At 32.0% G+C, this 23,807-nt stretch overlaps 4 protein-coding genes across 7 annotated transcripts; 1 reads left to right on the top strand and 3 right to left on the bottom strand.

The window, feature by feature from the left end:
- Positions 1-933: 933 nt before the first annotated feature.
- Positions 934-5,403, bottom strand: LOC105795390 (probable magnesium transporter NIPA6). 3 transcript variants are annotated; one of them, XM_052628752.1, is made up of 9 exons: positions 4,942-5,403; positions 4,360-4,416; positions 4,176-4,266; positions 3,938-4,098; positions 3,715-3,842; positions 3,502-3,651; positions 2,546-2,638; positions 2,332-2,448; positions 934-1,799 (listed from the first exon to the last, which is right to left on the bottom strand). In XM_052628752.1, the coding sequence occupies exons 1-9, from the start codon at positions 5,063-5,065 to the stop codon at positions 1,791-1,793; spliced, it is 930 nt and encodes a 309-aa protein (XP_052484712.1). In that variant the 5' UTR covers positions 5,066-5,403; the 3' UTR covers positions 934-1,790. The 3 variants fall into 3 exon arrangements, with proteins under 3 accessions (XP_052484712.1, XP_052484710.1, XP_012480454.1); XM_052628750.1 differs by having other exon boundaries at positions 2,328-2,448; positions 4,942-5,394; XM_012625000.2 differs by having other exon boundaries at positions 2,328-2,448; positions 3,502-3,639; positions 4,942-5,393.
- Positions 5,404-6,133: 730 nt separating this feature from the next.
- On the bottom strand, positions 6,134-10,310 carry LOC105795391 (translocon-associated protein subunit alpha). The gene is made up of 8 exons (XM_012625001.2): positions 10,142-10,310; positions 8,754-8,915; positions 8,600-8,650; positions 8,345-8,433; positions 7,743-7,820; positions 7,272-7,475; positions 6,894-6,965; positions 6,134-6,452 (listed from the first exon to the last, which is right to left on the bottom strand). Exons 1-8 carry the CDS (start codon positions 10,203-10,205, stop codon positions 6,405-6,407), a joined length of 768 nt encoding a protein of 255 aa, XP_012480455.1. The 5' UTR covers positions 10,206-10,310; the 3' UTR covers positions 6,134-6,404.
- A 624-nt stretch (positions 10,311-10,934) lies between these two features.
- On the bottom strand, positions 10,935-15,064 carry LOC105795388 (protein XAP5 CIRCADIAN TIMEKEEPER). The gene is made up of 12 exons (XM_012624995.2): positions 14,772-15,064; positions 14,613-14,678; positions 14,344-14,408; positions 14,131-14,243; positions 13,115-13,193; positions 12,910-12,986; positions 12,768-12,829; positions 12,504-12,635; positions 12,341-12,394; positions 11,550-11,615; positions 11,383-11,457; positions 10,935-11,216 (listed from the first exon to the last, which is right to left on the bottom strand). Exons 1-12 carry the CDS (start codon positions 14,940-14,942, stop codon positions 11,166-11,168), a joined length of 1,011 nt encoding a protein of 336 aa, XP_012480449.1. The 5' UTR covers positions 14,943-15,064; the 3' UTR covers positions 10,935-11,165.
- Positions 15,065-17,820: 2,756 nt separating this feature from the next.
- LOC105795386 (transcription factor bHLH121) lies at positions 17,821-21,512 on the top strand. Of its 2 annotated transcripts, XM_012624993.2 has the most exons (6): positions 17,821-18,076; positions 18,185-18,306; positions 19,440-19,567; positions 20,054-20,536; positions 20,615-20,793; positions 21,285-21,512. In XM_012624993.2, exons 1-5 carry the CDS (start codon positions 17,946-17,948, stop codon positions 20,783-20,785), a joined length of 1,035 nt encoding a protein of 344 aa, XP_012480447.1. In that variant the 5' UTR covers positions 17,821-17,945; the 3' UTR covers positions 20,786-20,793; positions 21,285-21,512. The 2 variants fall into 2 exon arrangements, with proteins under 2 accessions (XP_012480447.1, XP_012480446.1); XM_012624992.2 differs by having other exon boundaries at positions 17,822-18,076; positions 20,615-21,512.
- Positions 21,513-23,807: the final 2,295 nt, after the last annotated feature.

Below are 23,807 nucleotides of genomic sequence, written 5' to 3'. Positions count from 1 at the left end.
TAAAGATATAAGTTATTAAAATAGTGAAATTGTTATAATTTAATTTCGGTCTCCTAAACAAATTTGCTGGCTTCATCCTTAGTTAATTACACAACTAAATTAACAACACCACAATTAGAAGCTTAATATATAGTACAAATAATTAATATCTCTAAATAAATATGATCAAAACCAATCATTACAATACACAAACATACTCATAATGGAAACATATCTGAATATAGATCAAAATAAATCTGAATAAAACTCACACGAGATGGAACTTAACGTAAATGTGATATTTTATACATAGGGGTGAACATTCGATCGAATTGAGTGAAAATTTTTTGAGTTAATTGAGTTGGCAAGTCTCATTTTATCATCCTAACTCAATTTGAAAGTTTTCGAATTGAATCGAGTAAAATCAAATTCGAGTCGAGTTGAATCAAATGAAATTGTTCAAGTTAAATAAAAAAAATTAAACATATCAAACTAAAATCTTATTACAATATAAATAATTCCATGTTAGAACACATAAATTTGAATCTATATATTTTTGAAAAAAATCAAAGCAAAATAAGAGAAAAAAAATCAAAATTATTATTTTAGAATTTTTTTAAATTTTTACATATTCTTCAGATTTTTAATACTTTTTAAGCTTTTATAATTTTTAAAATATAAATTTTGGAATTTTTATAAATATTTTAATTAAAAATTATTTTGTAATTTTTGTTAAGAGAGACCAATTTGCTCATTTTAAAATTGATAGGGCCAAAGGTATATTTATACTAATCAATTATTTGAATTATTCAAGTTATTCAAATTGTAAAATTTAACTCAACTCAAACTCAAATTACTTATTCGAGTAGAAAAAAAGAATAACTTAATTCAATTAACTTGAAATTTGAATTTTTATTTTATTTTTCGAGTTGAATTGAATTTTGATCGCCACTATTTATGCTTAATAAGACTCAGAATATAAAATTAGACAGTTGTTGAAGTCTCACCATGGTATGTTTAAGATGAATTTACAAAGGGTAATGGGTGACAAATAATTACAATTAAAAGAAAAATAATTTAAATGATTTGATTTCTGATTATGCCCAATTAGATTATTCTGCTGGATTTTAAATTTACGGTAAAATTATAGTTTTGCTCCTATACCATACACGAATTTGAGAATCAATTTTGTAATTTAATTTAACATAATTTGATATTCTTGCTATTATTCATGTTATGCCTTAATCCATATCATTAATATACGGAGTTTTATTTAGGAAAAAAATCTCAAATCATGAGGTTGAGCAATTCTTTTAAAATGATAAATTAGTAAAAAAATAATTATTTTGATAACTATAATTTCACCATTTAAATGACATAAGGAATTTTGAGTTTCGGGTTTTCAAAAATAATTTGGCTTAAGGCATAACATTTATAATAGTAAGAAGATTAAATTATGCCAAATTAAAATACAAGTAGTAAACCCCAAAGTTGAATATAGTACAGGGACTAAAACCACAATTTAACCAAAATTTACCTTTTCCATTTCTAACTGATACACCTATTGGGGTCTCATTTGCAAGTGGTTGGAGAAAAGGCATTCACCAAAACTACCTTTCAGGCTTTTGTTGACCCCCCCCCCCCAAAGTAACTCTTGCTTTGCTTTGGTTTCCACATGTACAATTGAGGGGGTGAGAGCAATCATCTTAGAATGGAAAAACCTCATGGCTCGTAATACTCATCGAGACGGTGGTGAGTGATTAAATGTTCTTCCTCGGGACTCTTTAAGGAGTCGCCATTGATGAACCATGTCACGGTTCCTGCAATGTAAATGAATGCTTTGATATAAGCACAAATAGGTTTCTATGGAAAGTTGAAGCAATTACTTGTTTGCAATTCAATAAAGACAATCGAAGTTACAATAATTCCAATAGAATCGATCATTGGAAGTACTCAACTGAATAACTAACTCAATTCTAACTAACTAACTAACTAACTAAACAGAATAAATTTGGAGAGAACCCACCCAGGGCCTCAACCTTGCATGGAAAGGTTATAATATCATATAAAGTTTCAACATGTATGGTTATCATGCACATGCAAGGGAATGCAAAATTCAAATTGCTCATATAAGGAACTGACACATAGGTGAAATGGTGGGAGTGGCGTTGCGCAGGTAGCTCATCCCACCCATAATACCATTGTAGTCTATCCATGGAAGGATAAGTTTATAGTTTCGAGTTTAAACAAGGGCAGAAAGAAGGGGCAACTCATGAAATTTATAGTTTCAAGTTTCGACCTTTCCCCTGCCAAAAGGGGGAGGGGGGGGTGACGAGTTCTGCATGTACCTACTGGAGGAGGAGGTGGTTCCTGTTCTCTTGTCACATGAAGTATGATTGTTCCCGAGAGCACGGTGATGAATCCGCATATCTCAGAAGCAATGCTGCCTGCATTTTGGCCTGACCAGTCCTATAAAAATAACAGTATAACAGCAACCATTACAATTAACAAGCATAAGTAGGAATCGGTCCCGTGGTCTTGTGTTCTGATGAATTAAAATTTTCACCTTAAACATGATTACACTAGCGATAATGGTCAAAGTCGTGAACATCACATAATATACCGGAGAAACAAGTGTGGCATTGAATGTATCCAAGGCCTACAAAAAAGAACATATGCACATCAGCCAAAAACAAGCCAACCAGTCCTATTTGAAAGATGCACAACTTTAAAAATATTACACCGGACATGAGAACGAAAAGAGAAGGCTTGTAGTTATAGACCTACTTAGGGCACTTTCGACGTCCAAAAATATCAGTGGTACTGTAAAATGAAAGGATTATATGCAGAAATAGTTCATCAGATGATGCTCCAGAAGAAGCTACACTTTGCATGTAAATTTCTTGACACAAAGCTTTTGAAACTGCTAGTAATTCCGGGATCCAAAATAAGAGATTTTCAGGTAAAGGTACCATGGAGTCACCTATACTAAGAGCTAGATTGTATTTTGCTCCCTTTACTCAAAAAAATAGCAAATTAGTCCATGTATGTTAGATCAAATAGTAAACTAGTTCTTTTGTGTTAAAAATTTCATCCATTTCAACTGTTAAAAACTGACGTGGCTGATAGAATAATCAGACAGTTAGATATGGCATGCCACATGTGCTTCATTCTGACGTACAATGACCAGTTATTAATAGTAGAAATGGATGGAATCTTTAACAGGATCTATTTGCTCCTTGGTCTAAAGTACAGGGATTAATTTGCTCATTTTTCTAGTAGAGGGGGCAAAATGCAATCCGATTATTAGTACAAGGGCCTCCATATTACTTTTACCGAGATTTTCATCAAAATGTTAAATTATTGAGTCATTCGATTAAGTTCCCATACCTAACATGCAATAATTTAGCATATCTAATGACAAAACTATGCTAGTTGCATAAATAGAGCGTATGTTTTTCAAGTCATTCACTCAAATGAAGGAACAGACAACCAAGGAGGCATGGAATCGAAAATACTAACCTTATTGAGATAAATTAATTGTGTAATGACACAGATAACAGCAACTGTAAGAAAAAACCAAGTCTGAGGATAAGCAATCTGACTCATCCCATCCAATGTAAGCTTTATAGCAATTCCAATGGCTTTGATGCTAACAACCTGTGACACCACCTGAGAAACATTGTGCTTACAGCATAATTTGCCGAGAAAAGTTCATTAATTAGACGTACATACCGTAAGAGAACCCATCAATGAACATATTCCCAAATAAACCAGTATATTAGTCTGTCCATAATGAGGCTCAAAATGCAAAACCAAAGCTAAAACTGCTGAAAGTGTAGCTACTACATAAACCAGAAAAGCTGCCAACATAAACATGCGAAAAGGAACAAAAATTAATGACTCAAAACAAGGTTTGAACGCCAAAGGATAAAAAGTATGAAGAGAACGATCAAACCTGGTTGTGTCGCTAGAGTCCATATGTCTTGTACGGAACTCGGGGTATGCTCTTGTGGTGCATGAATTACAATCACCACCGAACCAACAATGCAGGAAACACAACCTACAATCCCCATTTTCTGAATTCGTTCGTTCAACAAAAAGTGTGCCAGGCAAGCACTGTAGATGTTTATAAAGCTTGTAAGTTATCGAAAACATATGAATCACTGATCTTTAACAAACAAAAGGAACCTCACCTCACAATTATGCTTAGAGCACCAAGCGGGGTAACTAGAACAGCGGGAGCATAGATATAAGCCACGAAATTCGCAATCTCTCCCATGATCACTTTCCACACGAAACTTGATTAATTTAACAAGGAATGTGATTTCGGGCTTATATGTTTCGAGAAAAGAAGATTATTGTGAGTAATAAACTTACTTGTTATCATGCCTGCCCACCAAAGTGGCTCTAGTAAGTAGGTATAACCTCCAACTCCTATATTATACCATAAGAAACCAAGAAAGAAAGTTAATTACATAAGATAATACTTGCATTCTACAATCTCAATAGCCATCTATCGATCAACGTAATCAAGCACTAATGGATTAAAGAAAAGATCGATTTATTGGAAGAAGCCTGTGAAGTGTCATTTGTCAGGAATCAACAAACCTTTAACGGATCAAAAAATCTCTCACTGATTAAGGATCCAATCCAATGATTCGACATTTTCCAACATTTTTCTTGAATTTCTTACTGTAAATTGAACGTCATACATCTAAAAATGAATTTCTAGAAAATGAACAGTAAGCTCTCTCCTAATATCAAACACATTCAAAATTCAATACCATTGAACTAATCCAATAAACAAAATCCTATTAACTCCACTGAAAGTTCAAAAAAAAAAAAAACAAAGAACACAAAAGAATCAAAATTAAACAACGCAAAACAAGCTCAATGGTATGTCATAATTAGCAGCAAAAAAAATCACGTATCAAAATTAATTTAAAAAGGAAAACAGACCTGCGCGAATACCCGAAGCACCACCACGCTTGAGCCCTTTCTTCTTCAAAATAAAACTTGAGCCAATAAAAGCGCTCGACGCCACTGCTAATATCACTCCCTTCAAATTGTCCGACAACCCCATCGCTCTTTGATCACATAAATGATCAATCAACACTTAAATTATTATTAATCAAGAAGAAGAAGAAAGGGGAATCGAATTCCCGCCAAAAAAGACAAGAATTTTTGTTCAGATGGAAAAGTGAATTAAATGATTAATTAAAGAAAATGAGAGAAAGAACATAAAACCCTCTTTCCCTCCATTAAACAAGAATTGAACTTATTATTATTATAAATTCCGTCGTGTTGCCGGAAACTTCACGGGTTTTTTCATTTTTGTACGGTCCAAATTAATGGATAGATTAACGGATCCCCTGCTTCGCGCGTTATTTTACCAACTTACACTCAGCTTTTCCCTCTATCGTTGGTTGCAACTACTAACTACTACCAGAAGAGGGGAAAAAATAATTAAAGATAATCAAGGCTTTGTTACAAAAGATGGTGGATATGGATGGATTTCCATTACCATTTTTAAATTTAATTATAAGGAAGCTTCGTAGAATCTTCTTTTAATCATAGGAAGCTTTCCTTTAAGTGCTCAAATAGTCGGAATTTAAGATTTAATTTTTAGTGGACTAGCAAAGGTTAAATTATGTTATTTTTATTTTATTTTATTTTGATAATTTATTAACTTCTTTTATTTTCAATTTTCAATGTAATCTAAAAATTAATTAATAGATTTACACTGAAAATAATTAAATTAAATAACCAATTAATGAATTTGGCGTGTATAAGAACTAAAAGTTAAAAATGATCATTTTGAATAACATGAATTAAATCGAATTAAATCTACAAATTTTCATAAAGAATAAGACTAATAGCAAAGTTTAACCAAACCAGTTTGACGCAATAGGCTTTAAAATAAATATTTTAAGATCAAAAGTATAATTAAAATTGATCAGAAAAACATGAAAAACTAAGTTAGAATTAAATTTATAGAAACTGACAAAATTGAGCTAAGCATAGATGAAATGAAACTGATGTTTTTCCAAAAACAAGAATCTAATAATTAATTATTTTAACTAATAATCATAAAAATAAAAGAAGCAAATTAAAACTCATGGACTAAATCTTAATTTTGAACATGATAAAAGGACCAAAACCAGAAATTGACCATTAGCAAAATTCCCCAGGTTCCTACCACTTCTAATACACAAGTTAGTTTTGCTTCAAAAAGGCTCAATTTCGGAATCCTCGTGAAAATTAAATCTGAAGGTTTTTTTTTTTTAATTCTTTCACATACTACAATAGCAAAGGTATGCCATTTTCCCTGGGCCTAATTCTCAAACTATTTGTGCCCTCACTTAAAACTTTCCAAAATGCCAAGAAATGAGTTTGCAATTAGCCTGCAAGCACCGCCCCATCTACTTCTTTTTCTTCGATTTGGAAGCTGACTGAGTGTAAGCAGTTCCCTGAAATAGCCAAAACACAAAATTATCAATAAAGGAGACACTGATACATAGTTCGACCAAATAAACTGAAATTTGAACGGATAATTATCAAGCCGAACTTAAGCTTGAGCTATCAATTGAGCCAAATCTGAGCACTATAATACTCTATTAGAACGGGCCTAATCAATCTTTTCCTTTTTAGCATATTTTTATATTATGAAATTACATTTTGAAAAGCTTAATTACGAACAAACTCAAGTTCTAGCTTGAGTACAAAATCGATATACAAGCTTAATCAAGCTATTAGCTCGATTATGCCTCAAGCTCAAGCTTAGAAAATGATGTTCAAGTTTAGCCCGTGCAAAATATCGAGGCCGAAATTCCAAGTCGAGCTCAAGCTCGATTACACCGCTAAGCATCAAAATTATGGTAAAAGTGATAGATGGTGCCATAAGCCCTAACCTGAAGCCACTCGTCCAATGAGGTATCAGTAGTCCTGGTTCCGACTTCCACCTTTGGAGCTCTCTTAGTTTTCTAGCAAAAATTAAAAAAGGCAAACATATAAGGTTATAATCACATTGCAACATGGAAATTTTCTTCAATGTAAAGAACAACAATCACAAATGTTCAACATTCACAGCACAACAGATTGCTGGGAATTTGAAATAAAGTCATTCATGCTAGAACATTGAAGATTTTCAGGAGCTCTTAAAATGAGAGAGATATCTAACTTATGTTCTATCACAAATCGATCTTTTAATAATTAAAAAAAAAAACTAGCTCCAAACTGTTAATCGTATCTTATTCGTAGTTATTGGAATAAATTAATTATTAGAATACCTTGGAGATACGCTGAAATTGACCTTGAAGCCATAAACCGAAGAGAACAAGCAGTGCAATCCCGAGGGTAACAAGGAAAACAGACTCGACACTGAGGAAGCCACTAGCTTCAACAACTTCAATGGTACCATTATAGAATGTACTTTGGTATGGGTGCTGGTCAATCTCATAGAAAATGTTGCCCACAAGATCAAAAGTTCCAGGCTGCATCAAAGTTCTAAACATGTTAGCTTAACTGCAATGAATAGTTCATCCTGTGCGATCTCTAATCAATAGTTCAACCCGTATACATTTAGGTTGATTGTATGATTAAGATCCAGCACACATTTAAGGAAAAAAAAACCTCAAAAATGCCAGATTCTCTGTTACACATTGAACCCAACAGACCTCCGGTTCCAAATTGAACCAACATAAAGAACACATATACAGTTCTAGCCTTATAGTGCATAAACTCTTTAAGTAACCATTTACCTGCAAGTACTTGCTAACCGCAAATATGTAAGGGAAAGTAGCTTGCTTTGAAGGGGGTACGGATGCATTGTTAAAGGCCTACATTAAAACAGACATTTTTCAGTTAAAAAATCAAAAAATGTCACAGGCAGTTTTAATCCAACAATGTAGGATGTGACATTCCAAGATAATGAAGTGTGTGATCAGCTTTGTAACAACAAAGAAACTGAAGATCGGTATTAGATACTGCAACAAGCATTGGATAACCAAAAAAGAACATAGGCAGCAACAGTCGAAACAACGGGCACAGCACTGTTATTGCGCATTGACCAATTTGAGCATGAATGACTAAACTGTGATTACAAGCTCAGGATCCAACTTTAGCAATAACATCATCATAAGGTAACTGAATTATGTGAACTAAATGCATATATCACCATAAGGTAACAGAATTATGTGAACAAATGACTCAATGAATACAACATTTTAGTTTTATAAAAACTAAGGGTAAGATATTCAATTATGTGAAGTTTTTGAGTTTGGAAATAATAGAAATCAATCAAAATGGTAACTGAATGAATTAATGAACAAGAAGAATTTGAAAATTTTCAAGCTATGATTACCTGTGCTGATAGATTTTGAACAAGCATACGATGATCAAAAGGGAGATGAACACTGGCTGTGATTGCAATGACATTCACAGGTGACTCACCTGCAATTTAAAGAAGTGTACTAAGCAAAGAGACAAGGAAACCACACATGGCTAATTAGAAAGAGGAAAGCATTTAAGCGTAGCCAACAAAAGACAAAAATTATGCATCACTACTTCCAACATAAATCTATCGCTTCATTGTGAAGACAAATTAATTAGTAATTACCAACATTTTCCACCCCAACAAGGAGTTCAGTCTCTTCTCCGGCTGATACCACTGCCCAAGTAAAGCAAAAAGGTTAGCCATTTTTAAAAGTGCACATCACTCTCAAAAACCTACAACATCAAAATCCCGCATGAAGCATCAAAAAAGTCCTTACATTTGGCACTGTTTTTAGGGAAAAGACAGAGAGTTTCAACTCCTGGAGCCGAGTCAAAATTCCCAGAACCGAAATCCTGAGCTTCCTCACCAACAATCCCGAGTTCACCTCCTTCAACAGCTTCTGCAACATCCGCCTCCTCTTCAGATTGACACCTAGCAACTATCACACAAAAGAAAAATCACGGCACAACATAATATAAAATCAAACAATTCATTTATTTATCTATTTATGAGAACAAGAAGGTAAATCAGCATGCAGAAACATCAGATCAGAGTAATTAACAAGCACTCTTTTCTTGCACTTCGTTAGACCAAAAAAAGAAAAAGAAAAAAAAGAAAGCTAAACTGAACTTTAAGCAGCCACAAAATTAATGGGGAGATCCAGTGTGAACTACTTAAAATTACTGAATTTGTTACAATTTTTTAATGTTTTAAGTAAAGTATTGAATTAAGTTACTGAAATCCTTACAAAATTATTAAAATCTCTTACAAAATGTTCTTGAGCTTACGTGAAGCTCATTCTAAGGAGCTTTTTTCTATATTTTCCCTTAAAATAACAGTAAAACGATGCATAAGCTCTTTTCCAAAACCAAGGAAAATAAAAAGAGAAGCAACAATAATTGAAATTTCACAACAACGAATCTGAAAAGAAAGAAATCACTTAAAATTCTCACAATCCAATCGTAAATAAAGAAACAAATCGATCTCATGTGGATTTAAAGCGAAAAGTCCAAAAAAACACTAAAACAAGACAATCGAATTGCATCTCAATGGAACAGATCAAATCTATCAAAGCAAAAAGCATGCAAGCAGAAAAATCCAAAAGTAAGATCGAAACTATGAACAAATAAATGAATCGATAAACATATATATAGCTATCTAATGACAAATTACAGCGAAGATTTAATGTTTTCAGTAAAATGTTGAATTCTTTATGATGTAAATTACTTAAATTCTTGCAAAATTCTCTTGAGCTCATATGAAGCTCATTCCAAGGAGCTTTTTCTATATTTTCCCTTAAAATAACAGTAAAACGATGCAGACAGCGACATTAATTGAAATTTCACAACCATGCAAATGCAACAACGAATCTGAAAACAACTTAAAATTCTCACAATCAAATCGTAAATCAAGAGAAACAAATCGATCTCATATGGATTTGAAGCGAAAGGTCCAAAAGGAAAAACTAAAATAAGACAATTGAATTGCTTCTCGATGGAACAGATCAAATCTATCGAAGCAAAAAACATGCAAGCAGAAAATCCAAAAGTAAGATCAAAACTATGAACAAATAAATGAATCGATGAGCATATATATATATATATAGCGCTTTCTAGTATCAAATTACAATGAACATATCTAGATCTGGGATGTATAAGACTAAACCTTGGAGAATAGGAGAAGCAAGGAGTAGAACGAAGAAGAAAACGCTGAAGCTTTTCATCGCCATTTCTAAGAGTTCCTATTTTCGTCAAAGAAGTCTAGAAAACAAAAAAGTGAGATTCTATGTGTGTAAGAGTATTATAGAGGGCCGTGGTTTACAATGCCTATAAATCTCGGAGTCAAATATAACAGAGGCTTGAGGGCACACAGACCAAACCAAGGATAAATGATACTACGTTTGTTTGTTTGCATACGTCGTCGTTTCGGTCCAGCCCAACAAAACTGATCTCTTCCCTTTTCTTTTCCATTTGCATTTTCTTTTTCAAATTTGACTTTTTTTTACTTTTATTTAACATAAAATTATTTTATTTTTATAATTAGATTGATTCAAATATTTAACACCATATATAATTATTACAAATTAAACATAATATTTTTAAAGATTAAATATTAAATTTATACATTAATTTTGTTCAATGTACAATTTAATATTTTTTATTTGATACAATAATACATACAAAACTTAAATTATATTCATATATATACATAATTTTTTATTTTTATTTAATTATACACATTTAAAAAAATAAATTTATTTATTTAATTTTATATTAAATTAATATAATTATTTATATATACGATATATCAACATAAAATTATGTTAATTCAAAAATATTTTAATAATTTCTAAAAATTTAATCACACTAAAATATTATCTATAAAATCGCATAAAATTAAAATTTATCTTTATTTTTAACTATGTTAACTATTAACAAGAACTCATAAAACCAGTGACTAATTTGGCCTCTTTTGTAGAAAAGGCTCATTGCACTATCATTGTTGGGAAGAGTACCTAACAACCCCAAAAGGATACATTCGTTCCGAAAAAGAATCTAATTTATAATTAAAAGTTCATAGTTATGAGAAATAGATAACAAAACCATCTGTTCATATACAATCAGAACAGTTTTTCTTCTTTAAAGTACAGAGACGGTCTCCTCTCGTCCCGCGAGGCTTCGCCGATTATTCAATCTCCATGGATGGTGTATCGCTCCCATTTCTTCGTTGGATCATATATCTGCCAAAGATGAATAACAACCAATTAAAACTTAGGCTTCATTCTTTTCATAAAATCGAAATGATTCACAGCTATAGCAAGGTTAGGCTCCCTTGCATCACAAGCAAGCCAAGGACGAGGACAATGCATGGAAGCGAGCGCATGGAAAGAGAGATATAATACGTACCTCCCATCTTGAAGCAGGGAAGATGTGCTTGTTCTTTTCGTACCAATGCCTCTCGACTACTTTACCGGCATGGGACTATCAACAATTGGAGTAAAAATCAATGCACTATGCCATACTACTGACTTTGAACCTCTTGAAAGCAAAAGATAAGAGGGAAGGAGAAATACCTCGTCCTTCTCGATTGTAGCATCGGCTATCGTTCGCACATCTTCATGCACATCAAAATGGAAAAGCTGATTGAGGGGAAAAAAAGATGAACAATGTTAATAAGCGAAAGGTATTAGTATTAATAAACCTTACCAACATTAACATTAGGATGATTTCACAATCTCAAATGGTTAAATTCAGCTTTTAGTCCCTGTACTTAGTAAAAGTTGTGGATTTAATCCTTGTACTTCTATTTGTTCATTTTTAGTTCCTATACTTTCCAAATTTTAAATTCTAGCCCTCACCAAACAATAATTGTTAATTTTATTAAGAAAAGTTCTGTTATTTCCAAAATCTGATGTGCCAAACATATTATCATATTTGTATTATCATGTCAGCTTATTATTTACACATATTACTCACTGAAAATCTAGTTAATGGATTAACGACTTTCATTTATTTTAATACTGAAATTTCAAACTTATAGGCACTTAGAATGATCCAATTGGAGAAGGGACTAAATCTACAACTATATAAATAGTACAGGACTAGTAATTGAATTTACCCAAATGGATTTAACGGCTACTATCTGGATCAGGACTAAAACTGACCAATTTGAAAAGTACAAACTAAAATTGATCAAATAAAAGTACAGGGACTAAATTCACAACTTTAGCGAAGTACCGTGACTAATAGCATAATTTAACCATCTCAAAATGATTCAAAGTTGACTGGCAAGAAGACTGAACTACTTGTGACAAGCAATATATGGCAACTAATATGCAGAAGAATTCACAGAGCATATTCTTACCGGTCCACTTTTGCCCCTTGCCTTGTTAATAATCAGCTCGTAGAAGCTATGTTGCTGAACTTTCACAAACATGCAAAGAAATGAAATCAAGTTAGCTAACATCCATTAAACATAGTACAAAATTGCTGTTGAAATTAAGAGCCTGGTTTCGTGTTCAACTCACATGAGGAATAATAAGATCTTCTTTCACATAAAGCAGATTTTCCACAGAAGTTGTCCGAATCTCTCTAAACTCCGGTGCAAGTTGCTGCTGAACTGCTCGAAGGAATTCTCCTATGGTATCACCCTTGCGTACCTGAGCAAACATAAAAACAAAATAATTAAAATAATGGCTATATGGAAAGAGTAGATTAAAAATAAAATGGAAAGAGTAGATTAAAAATAAAAGCATTCAAATAGGTAAAACTTGTTTAGGTAGTTAACTTGCCTGGATCACTCGTCTATGGCCTGCTCCATCCCAGTAGCTGTAAGTAATTTCAAGAGGTTCATCTGAAACACAAAAACACTCAGCCAAAACACTATTTTTCATGTATCTGTATCAAAAAGGAAACTGTCACAAGAAAACTTACTCTTAATTTGCTCCTGTTCGAGAATCCACTGTTTCCGCAACCTTTCACGTTCAGCTTGCTCCTCAGCCTCCCGCTCACTGAAAGAATAACCTCGTCAACCCTAAGCTCAAATGTTAGGTCCAATTCTGCTAAAAACATTCATATAAAAGTGCATGCACATGCATGCATGGAAAACCATTAGACGCAAATATGTAGGGAATGTAACCTGTCAGGAAGAAAGCTAGTTTCCACTGATGGATCCTTGCCAAATTTTCCACGACTAAACCTCTTTGATTCCGAAGTTTCTGCAGAAAGCATCATAGAAGCAGCTATTGTTGGTCAACACACTAAAGAATCAACGATGAAGTTTAAGTCTCTAGAAACTAAATCAATATCGAAATCAATATATCAAACAAAAATTGTGGAGATGTCATCTCATGTACAACCATATATAACAAAGGGAGGATCTTAAAAATCAACTATATTCGTTGCAGTGATGAAATATCAAGTAAAATAACAGTGAAAAATCTATACATGAATGCATCTAGAGGAGACCGCGAATGCTAGTAAAAGAGTTATTATTATCTATGATTTCCAGAAATATAATTACCCAGGGATAGAGAGCCATAACCCCACCCAGACAACATTACCAACAAGTCAATAGTATAACATCCAAGACACTGAGTCGACAGCTTCACAACAGGAATCAAAGGACTCAATAGGAAGTGAAAGTTTACAACAGCAATTGGCAACAAAACCTCATGATCCTATTCTAATCCTCCGTGTCCAATAGACCCGATGATACTAAATCCGTTATGATGGGATGCAATATATGGCCTAGAAAAAGAAAATGGTTGCAACCCTAAAATATTAAAGAAACTAAAACACCATTTGGGAAGGAAAGTGATTTATGAACTTTCATCCAAGGTGAAATAACAATACAAAATCTGTTGGATCTATCCATGTACTACTCAATTACCACTTTGCCTTGGAAATGTTAAGATAAAACAAATCTAATTCTCTGTATACTATAAACGAGTGGAACAGTCAAGCACGAGATACCAAGTTTCAATGCTGATAGTTGTATATTTGATCAAAACCGGCTACCTTCAATGCATCTTTAGTTAATTATATCTCCAAGCTACAATCGTTCTATATTCAACACATACCTATTATATTGTAACTGCCATAAACCTATTACTATAGCAGTCTTAAGAGTACAAAAAAGGGATAAATTCTCACTGTTTTCATCATCTTCCTCTTCACTTCCGTTGTCAAAATCATCTGCAAAAGACAGGCGAGAATTCCCCTTAACTTTCCTCTTCTTCCGCTTTTGCAATTGAAGCTCTTCTTCCCTGTAACGTTAAGATTTAAGAAAGACAAAAATGTTAACTAACTAAAGAAAAAAAGGATCCAGAGAAAAATATACAAATACATATATATGCAAAATCTTACTCTTGTTGAAGCTTCTGGAGTTTCTCCTTCTCTTCCTCTTCGATTTTGTTTCGGATATTAACTCTCTATATCAAAGATACCAATAACAGTTCCAGTTAGGCACCTTACTTTAGTAAAAGGATAAATTATATAATGTAATGAACAAAAAAAAATATTTTCTATTCAATATGATTGATTTGCTTCTATCAATAAGGAAAACGATAAATCTTTCTTATTTTCCTTCTATTTTTCATCCTATCATCAATCGAAACCCTAAATTAGAAAATTACCTTCTCTACATATTGCTCTCTTGTAACCAAACCAACAGTTTCCTTCTTAAATGCAGTCTCGAGAATCTGGAAAAAAAAGAAGAGCAAAGCATGAGCGGAATTAAAGAATTAAAAACCCTAGGTTTCAAATGATTGGGGGGAAAAGAAAAGAGATTGAACCTCAGAAGTACTTGAACCGAATTGGAGAAGACCGGGTTGACCTTTAGCGGAGGCGGACTTGGTTTTAAGCTCTTGGATTTTACGGCGTTCGGCTTCTCTCTGCTTCTCGAGACGGCGGATCCTAACGGCATCTTGGGCCGTGCCGACGTACCCGTCTCCCATGCCCGACATCTTTTGTTTTCTCCGATGAGTGCAAATTGAATGCAGAGGAAGAAACTGAGAGATGCCGAAAGGTTATGTGAATGTTCTATCTAAGGACTAAAATCGTATCAAAGTTGTATTGTTCAGGGCTTAGTATAAAAAACATATATACATTACCATGTTCCTGAGCCATCCACAAAGTCGGTAAAAAAATTCAATGTGCAAGTGAGGCTTTAGTTAAAAAGGTTAAAATATATTGTTAGTCCTTGTACTTTAAAAATTTTGAGATTTAGTCATCGTACTTAAAAAAAAGTTAATATTTCAATCATTCTACTTTTTCTATTTAAAAATCATAAATCCAATTATTATCATCAGTTCAATTAAAAATCTGAATCTCATATTCAATTTTTTTCATGAGACTATTTTGAATGTCATGAATCTACGAATAAAAATCCAAACAATTTTATTTTTCGATCTCTGACATTGATCGTCATGTCAACTGAGGTCTAAAGTATTTTTTTACTTGTCAATGTGTACTGATTTACTGTATTGATCATCGAATCGTCACTTAGAACTCGCTAGTAAGACTTAAAAAAAAATTAATAGCCCAATGAAACAAAATGGTTAGTGACTTATTTGAAAGTTTTCATTTGCCACTGGGTTGTTAAGGTTTTTTTAAGTCTAGTTAGGGAGCTCCAATGGATGATTCGATAATCGATACAATGAATCAATGCTCATCAGTGAGTAAAATAACATACCTTAGATCCAAGTCGATCTAATGATCAATATTAATTATCAGAGAAGAAAATTGTTTGAATATTGGTTAATAGATTAAAACGTTCAAGGTTGTTTCATGAACAAAAAAAACTGAATTGTAGAAGATGACATATAATAGCATGGTGACTTAAATGAAAACTTTCGAATAATTCAGTGACCATATTATAACTGTTTGAAGTTGAATGATCAAAACGTAAACTTATTATAATTTAATGATATTGGTGTAATTTGCCCTATTTATAATTGAGTATTTAAGCAAAGAAAACCACGTTTATTGTTTATTACAAGTATGAAAGTAAAGTAAACCTTCAACATTTACTTCTTCTTCTTTTTGTCAATTTAGTTTTTTTAGTTGAATTTGATTATTAACTTTTTAGTGCAATCACTATTTTAATGTAAATATGGACTAAAGCATTAATTTTTAACGATTTTGATGTAACAACTCTTATATTAGTCTACGTGTATTTTATACTAACATAACAATATTTGTATTATATAATGTCAACAAATAATTTAAAATTTATAAAAATTCTAAATTAGAAAATGTATAAAAAAGTTGATAAAATTTTAAAAATTAGTATGAAGTACACATAAATCGCCATGCATTGTTATATTTAAGATTTTAACGTTTTAGTCACGATTTCGTAAAAATAATAGCTATTCCTTTTAAAGGTTGATAGTCATATTTGACACTTTTTAAAATCTGAGGGCAAAATTTAGATAAAAAATAATAGTTAAATTGATAAAAGTTGTGAATGCTAAAGGATAAATTTATTGTTATGCCTATATTATATTATATTATATTATATTATTACATGCCTTTATTATGTTAATGAAAGGAAAAAATTACCGTAATTAATTAAATTAATTGATTGTTTTGTTTAGATAAAGAAATGATAAAAATAACTTTAGGTTTTATTTGACATGAAAGATAAAATTAATTAATTTAATTAATTGCAATAATTTTTCTTTGTTTTAATATAGTATGAAAGATTCAAAATCATATAATCAAAAGAATTGATTTGATTTTAATTTGAAAACATAAAATAAAATATTAAATTTTAGAAGAAAATTTAAATTAATTAATTTTATTAATTTCAATATTATAGTAATAAACCGTGATAAGAAAATTTCAATAATTTATTTAATTGATTTTGATATTTTAAAATTTAAATTTTCAATATTAAAAAAATAAAACTTTCTAAAAGGAGGTAAACAAATACAATATAAAATAAAATTTAATGAATTGTTTTAGTTTCTATCGTTTTTTACTTTAATCCCCAATGTTTTTTAAAAAATATTTGTATATGCGACTAAAATGAAAGTGTAAACACGGCATATATGGGGAGAGCAATATCCAGTTAAAACTAAGAAATCTAACTTTGGGTTCAGTGAAAACTAAGAAATATTTAGGGTGAGTTTGGATGGGCGGTGCGTTTACCTGCGGTTAGTGTAAAAATAGCGGTGGCGGTGAGATTAGATATTGTAGCGATACTGTAGCGTGAGAAAAAGTAAGCTAAACACACCGCACCGCACCCAATCGCCCATCCAAACCCACCCTTAGTCAGTTTTAGTAGTTTGAGCAGTTTTTTCGGTTATGGATTTGGTTTTGTCGATTATTTCAATAGTTTATCGATTTTTGAATTTTCAAACCGGTCCAACAAAAAAAAACGGCTTAATTTAATATTTTTAGTTATTTAAAACATATTTATAATTTATAATTTATGAAATAAATATAATTTATTTAAGCCCAATAATCTAGTCCAATAATTAAAGTCAGTTAACTGGCCAAACCAAACGACTAAAGTCAATTTGGTTATATCAATTTTTGAGCTCTAATTCAATCAAGTCGTTTTTTGTAGATTATGATTAATTAAGTCGATTTAATTAAAAACTGACAGAAAAACAAATGCTCTCCTCTAGGTATGTACAGTGTGATTAGAGATTTAATGCTTACGTGACTAAAATAAAAATACCTTAAAAGTTGAGTGATAAAATTATAAAAATATATTTTAAGTGATGAAAATAAAAATATCCTAAAAAGTTGGACGAAGAAATGTGTAACATACTAAAAAAAATTAAACCGAATACTGCCCCATTGATTTTCGATTGTGTTTTATATTTTATTACCAGCGATAGGCTTTTTGTTGCGGTCGTGGATTTCCAATAACAAGGCAAATAAAGCTAAAGAAAACGATGTGAAATTGTGAATTTTGTGAAGCTACGTCGTCACTCTGTTTTCCTCACTTCGAATCCATGGATCAACTCAGAAAAGACGTTGCCTTTCTTCCATCAATTCCATCTTCAAATCCTTCTATAATCGAGTTTCGTCAACCCCCAGTCGACCCGCTTGTTCCCTCCACGGCCCGTACCCAATCCAAATCTGGGTTAGGTTTTTTTTTCTTGTTTCATTTTCATAAATTTCCTAATCAACAATTTGATTCTTCGTTTTTGTGTTAATTTAACGCTGGTTGCTTTTGATTTTCATTTTGCAGCCAAAGGGATGGAGAGGAACCTAAGGATTGCGTTACGGCGAGGAAGCTTCAAAAGGCTGACCGTGAGAAATCGAGAAGAGATCGACTTAATGAACATTTTCTTGAATTAGGAAATGCACTCGGTAGATTTTTCGAACTTTGGAACTTTCACTTTTTATAATCCTCTATTAGCAGAAATTGGTTTCTATTACGATTTATTTTTCCGAATTGGTTGACACTATCGAATACTAGCGATCAAATTCAGCAAGATTAACGATCTGATTAGCATAACAATTCATAAAATTCAGAATTTATTTATCTATAATTATATATTTATCACAAAAAATTTTATATAAGTTCAAAAAAGAGAGTTTTACAATTCAATAAATTGTATTTCGTTCTTGGGCTGCTGTAAATGAACAGAGCTCTGTGAACCATTGATATAAGCTCCCTTTATTAAGCTAAATAAACCAGTATTCATTTATTAAACAACGAGTCTGAATAGAGGTGTGTTCGATTCATTTATGTTCACAAATAAGCTCTTTTATAGACTAATTTATTTAAAGATAGTATTTTCCTATGAAAAATACTTAAATAATATTTTCCATCTATTTTTATATTTAAATTTTGTTGGTTTGTTTATTTAATATTTTGTTTGTTTGTTTGGTTTACTGTTTGTGAATGTGTTTGTTTAATGTTCGCAAACATGTTTGTTTAATGTTCATGAACATATAAATGAACATGTTCGTGAACATTAAACAAACATGTTCACGAAGGTTAAATGAACCGAGCCTGAACATACCAAATAATAAATGAACCAAGTTTGAACATGATGTTAAAAATTTAAACGAACATGAACCGAACATGAACAACTTCAAAAATTAACAAATGAACATGAACAAAACTTTGTTTGTTTGAGCCAGGTTCATTTACACTCCTATTCGTTCCTATTGTTATAATCCTTACATTAGAGTTCGATTTGAAGATATGGTTTCTATTTGTATAATGATTAGTAGTAGTTGGTTTAAGGTGTTGTGCTTTATTGTATTGTGCCGATAATCATGAAGTTTGGTTGAAATAATGTCAGCCAAATGCTTACAGATTATGGGTGTGATTTATACATTTTCTTAAAATCTTGTTTATGATTTTTCGCAATCCGATTCCTTCTGTACGGATATGATATGAGTACTTGAACTTCTTGTATAGTTTTAGTTTTTTTTTAATTATTACCTTGGAATTTTGAACAGTCGTTGCTTATTTTGTTTATGGAATCCAGATCCTGATAGGCCCAAAAATGACAAAGCAACCATCCTTACCGATACCATTCAATTGTTGAAGGATCTTACATCTCAGGTCACCAAGCTGAAAGGAGAGCATGCCATGCTCACTGAAGAATCTCGTGAGGTGATATTTGATATGTTTGTATTTAGTATACGGTGCTTAGATTTGCGAAACTTGTTTGATAAGGCTCTTACGGGTAAACGTACTATTGAGGCCATTATATTAGAAGTTAGGTTGCATTTTGCTCCCTTTACTTCAAAAATAGGCAAATTTGTCCTTGTATACTAGATTAAAGAGCAAATTGGTCCTTTCTAGTAAAAATTTCATTCATTTCTATTGTTAAAAACTGGCGTTGCTGACAAAATAACCAGACAGTTATACATGATGTGTCATGTTTACCTCATTCTAACGTACAGGACCAATTTTTAATAGTAGAAATGAATGACATTTTTAACAAAAAGACCAATTTGCGCTTTAATCTAATGTATAGGGACTAATTTGTCCATTTTTTGAGTGAAGGGGGCAAAATACAGTCTGACTCCTAGTATAAGGGCCTCCATATTACTTCTACTGACTCTTACGCAGTTGTTTTTCTTGCTTTTGAAGCAGTTGACTGTGGAGAAGAATGATCTAAAAGACGAGAAAGCATCTCTCAAATCCGAAATTGATGATCTTAATATTCAGTATCAGCAAAGAGTCAGGACTATGTTCCCATGGGCGTCTGTAGATTACCCGGTTGTCATGGCTCCTCCTTCTTATCCTTTTCCAGTACCAATGGCAATGCCTCCCCCAGGAGCTATTCCAATGCATCCGTCCATGCAACCGTTTCCTTTCTTTGGGAACCAAAATCCCGGGGTCATTCATAACCCTTGCTCCACTTTTGTCCCATATATGACTCCTAATACCATGGTTGAACAACAACCGACACAGCATGTCACTCCACCTGCACAACCAAGCGGCCGGTCTCATGCTTCAGGCAAAGAAGACTCGAAAAACAAGTCCTCAGGAGAGAGCAAGATTGAGAAAACTGTGGATTCTAACGACGTTGCTACTGACCTTGAGTTAAAAACACCTGGTTCTACAGCAGATCAGGTTCATATGTAATATTTCATTACGATTGTAAGAAAATTATTAAGAGCATGCAGCTGATTTACTGATGTATATCTCCAGGATTTTTCATCAGGACAAAGAAAGCTCAAGAAATCTTTAAGGAAAGAAAACAGCAATACAGAAGGGAGTTTTTCAAGCAGGTGCTCTTCATCTTATAGTGCACAAGATAGCTCATCCAATAGTGTTGTTGGTGGCAAAAAGGCAGATGACCTAGACGGGCGAAATGATTGACAAATAAGGTCAGCTTGTTCGCAACTCATACGCGTCATCTCTTCCATTTATTCCATCCTCTAATATTTTCTCCACTTATAGAATCCAATTATCTGCCTACAAATTGTATCACTTTTCTGATATCATGAAGACCCCAAAGAAATTGCTGTTTCATAGTATAGTTTAGTTCGGGTTGGGTTGGGTTTTGTCCAGCTGCTTTCTGGTGGTAACGATATTCTCTACGGCTCTACCCTCTTTCTAGGTGAGATACACCCTAGATAGCTAGACGAAGGTCATAACCTATTAGTATGATCTTAGATATATTTGATGGTAGCTGCTGATACATTGTTAAATTGATCTCTTCTTCCTATTGCTTCAAGTTCCGTATAGAGAATATTGAGTTGTAAATGTTAACATATCTGCCAGTGTACATGTTAGTGACTTACTGGAACTTGGTTAACAAAAAATGCTTTGCCCAAAGTTTGCGGTAAGTTCCTGCTTGTGTGGTTTTTTCTTGCAGTTTTATTCCCTAACATGGATATGCATAGAGTTGGGAATAGGGGTGTAAACGAGACACTAGTGCTTGTAAGTTCTTTGAGTTCGACTTGAAAAAACTCAAATTCGATTATCAAGCTGAGTTCAAGCTTGAGCTGGTCAAGCCAAATTTGAGCACTGTAATACTCTATTCTAACGGCTCACGAGCCCAATCGGGCTTTTCGTTTTAATAAATATTTATATTATAGAATTACATTTTACCTTTTTCTTATAGAATGAGCAGTAAAAGTACCATGGATGCCTTGTACTAGGAATAAAATTGCATTTTGCTCCTATTAAAAAAATTAGGCAAATTTACCCATGTACATTAGATCAAAGAGCAAATTGATCTTTTTCATTAAAAAATTCATCCATTTGTATTGTTAAAGATTAGTGTGGTTGATGGAATAATTTGACAGTGACGTGGCGTGCCGCATGTTTGACGTATAGAGACCAGTTTTAATAGTAGAAATAGATGAAAATTTTAACAGGATCAACTTGCTTTTTGATCTATTGTACAATAATTAATTTACTAGTTTTTTTTAAAGGGGGGATGCAATTTGATTCCTAGTATAAAGAGTTCCATGATACTTTTACCTAGAAAGAGCTTATGTACAAACTACAAAACCGAATTTAGTTGAGTTCAAATTCGAGCTTATTACACATGATAAATGAGTTTTATCAAGTTACTTGAACTTGATTGAGTTTAACCTTGAAATTGATGATTGATTGAGCCTGAATTGAGTATTAACTTTTGAATTACTTTTTTTTTTAATTTAGCTCGGTGTAATTACATTCCTAGTTGAGAAATTACTAATTTTGAGTACTTGGTTTTTCTTAATTTTTTTTAAAAAAATTGGAAGCGGTTTTAAAGGGTTTGAATGTTAGACATTTATTTTGACATTAGACTGATAGCGAGTTAGAAGTTTTTATCAATCTGAACTCAAATTTGCTTTGAATCTCAAATTTGTTCCATCATAAATAGTCTCAAGCTCAAATTTATACATAATATATATTTTTTTCATTCATAACATAATTGTGCTAATATAATAAGTATCTCCTTCATTTGTAGCTCATCAGTCTGCCAGCACTATTTTGTTTTTCAGCACTTGGTGCATTTACAACCCAAACTGGGTACACTACATACCCTAAATCGTGATTCCAAATAAATATATTTTTAAATTAAATTATGTTTTTAATTAGAGATTTTTTATTTTTAGCTTTTTGAAACTATTTTCTTCATCTCAAATAAAAATGTTTTAACATATTTTTTTTACTTTACAATGAACATTGTATTATTATAAACATTTTTTTAACAACCTCATTATAAATTTTGATCATATCTATTCTTTTTATATAATATTTAAAATTACTCATAATTTTTTTAACCTGTAAATAGTAAGATAAGACATTTTAACATATTTAAATCTACATTTTTTATATTAACAATAATATCTATATCAATCATAATATCAGAGCTAATAATGTAATAAAAGACCAACATGATTTAAGAAACAGAACAAAGCAACAAAAGAGGAAAAAGGAGAAATAAAAACCACTAAAAGGAAAGGCTCATATCAAATAACAAGGCACCTTTGGATCTCTGTTGACCGTACACGTGGAAATGAGTGAACAAAAATAAATTCAGAGAAAACAAACAAATTTTGTCTGCAAAAACCAAAAAAAGATCCCTCTTCTCCACTGTGTATGTGCAGTAGGCTACTCCATTATTATATATAGAGGGCTCAAGTCCCAATAGCATGTTAGCTGTTCCTTCACTGCATGTAACTATCATCCACGTCACCCTCCAATTAGGGCCTCTACCACCCTCGACTTTTCCGCTCCGTACATTGAACTTCCATCTAGACTCTAACTTCATTTGGGTAAATTGCAATAGAGGTCACTCAACTATGTTCTCTTTTTTCATTTTTAGTCACTTAATTATGAAAAGTTAAAAAATAGTAATCTAATTATTAGTAAATTTATTTTTGGTCACTTAACTATCCAATTATGTCTTTTTAGTTATCAACTAGCTAACATAAAAATTGAATACCCAAGAAAAATCTAAAATAATTAGGTGATCGATAAATAAATTTACTAATAATTGAGTAACCAAAAAGAAAATAAAATAGTTCGGTGATTACTAATATAATTTACCTTTTTTGTCAAATTATTCTACTGGTCCCTGTATTCTACATAAGTTGTTGATTTAGTCAATTGTACTCCGTATTCTTTTCAAATTTTGAAATTTCAATAATTGTTTTAATGATAGTCGTTAAATTTGTTAAGTTATATTATGTTATTTTTAAAATCGTACGTGAGAAACATGTTATTGCATGTATGATGTCATTTTGGCTTCTTGTTATTTTTACATAATACTAGCAAAAAAGTTATTTTGTTTTAGTTAACTAATTTAATAGTTATTGGTTGAGTTCGAATTAGAATTTTATAATTTGAAAAGTATAGAGTTTAAAAGTGATTAAATTAGACGTCATGGACTAAATCTACA

Source organism: Gossypium raimondii, chromosome 3 (assembly GCF_025698545.1).
Source record: "Gossypium raimondii isolate GPD5lz chromosome 3, ASM2569854v1, whole genome shotgun sequence".
Taxonomy (NCBI): Eukaryota; Viridiplantae; Streptophyta; class Magnoliopsida; order Malvales; family Malvaceae; genus Gossypium; species Gossypium raimondii.
This window is presented reverse-complemented; position numbering and strand designations above follow the sequence as displayed.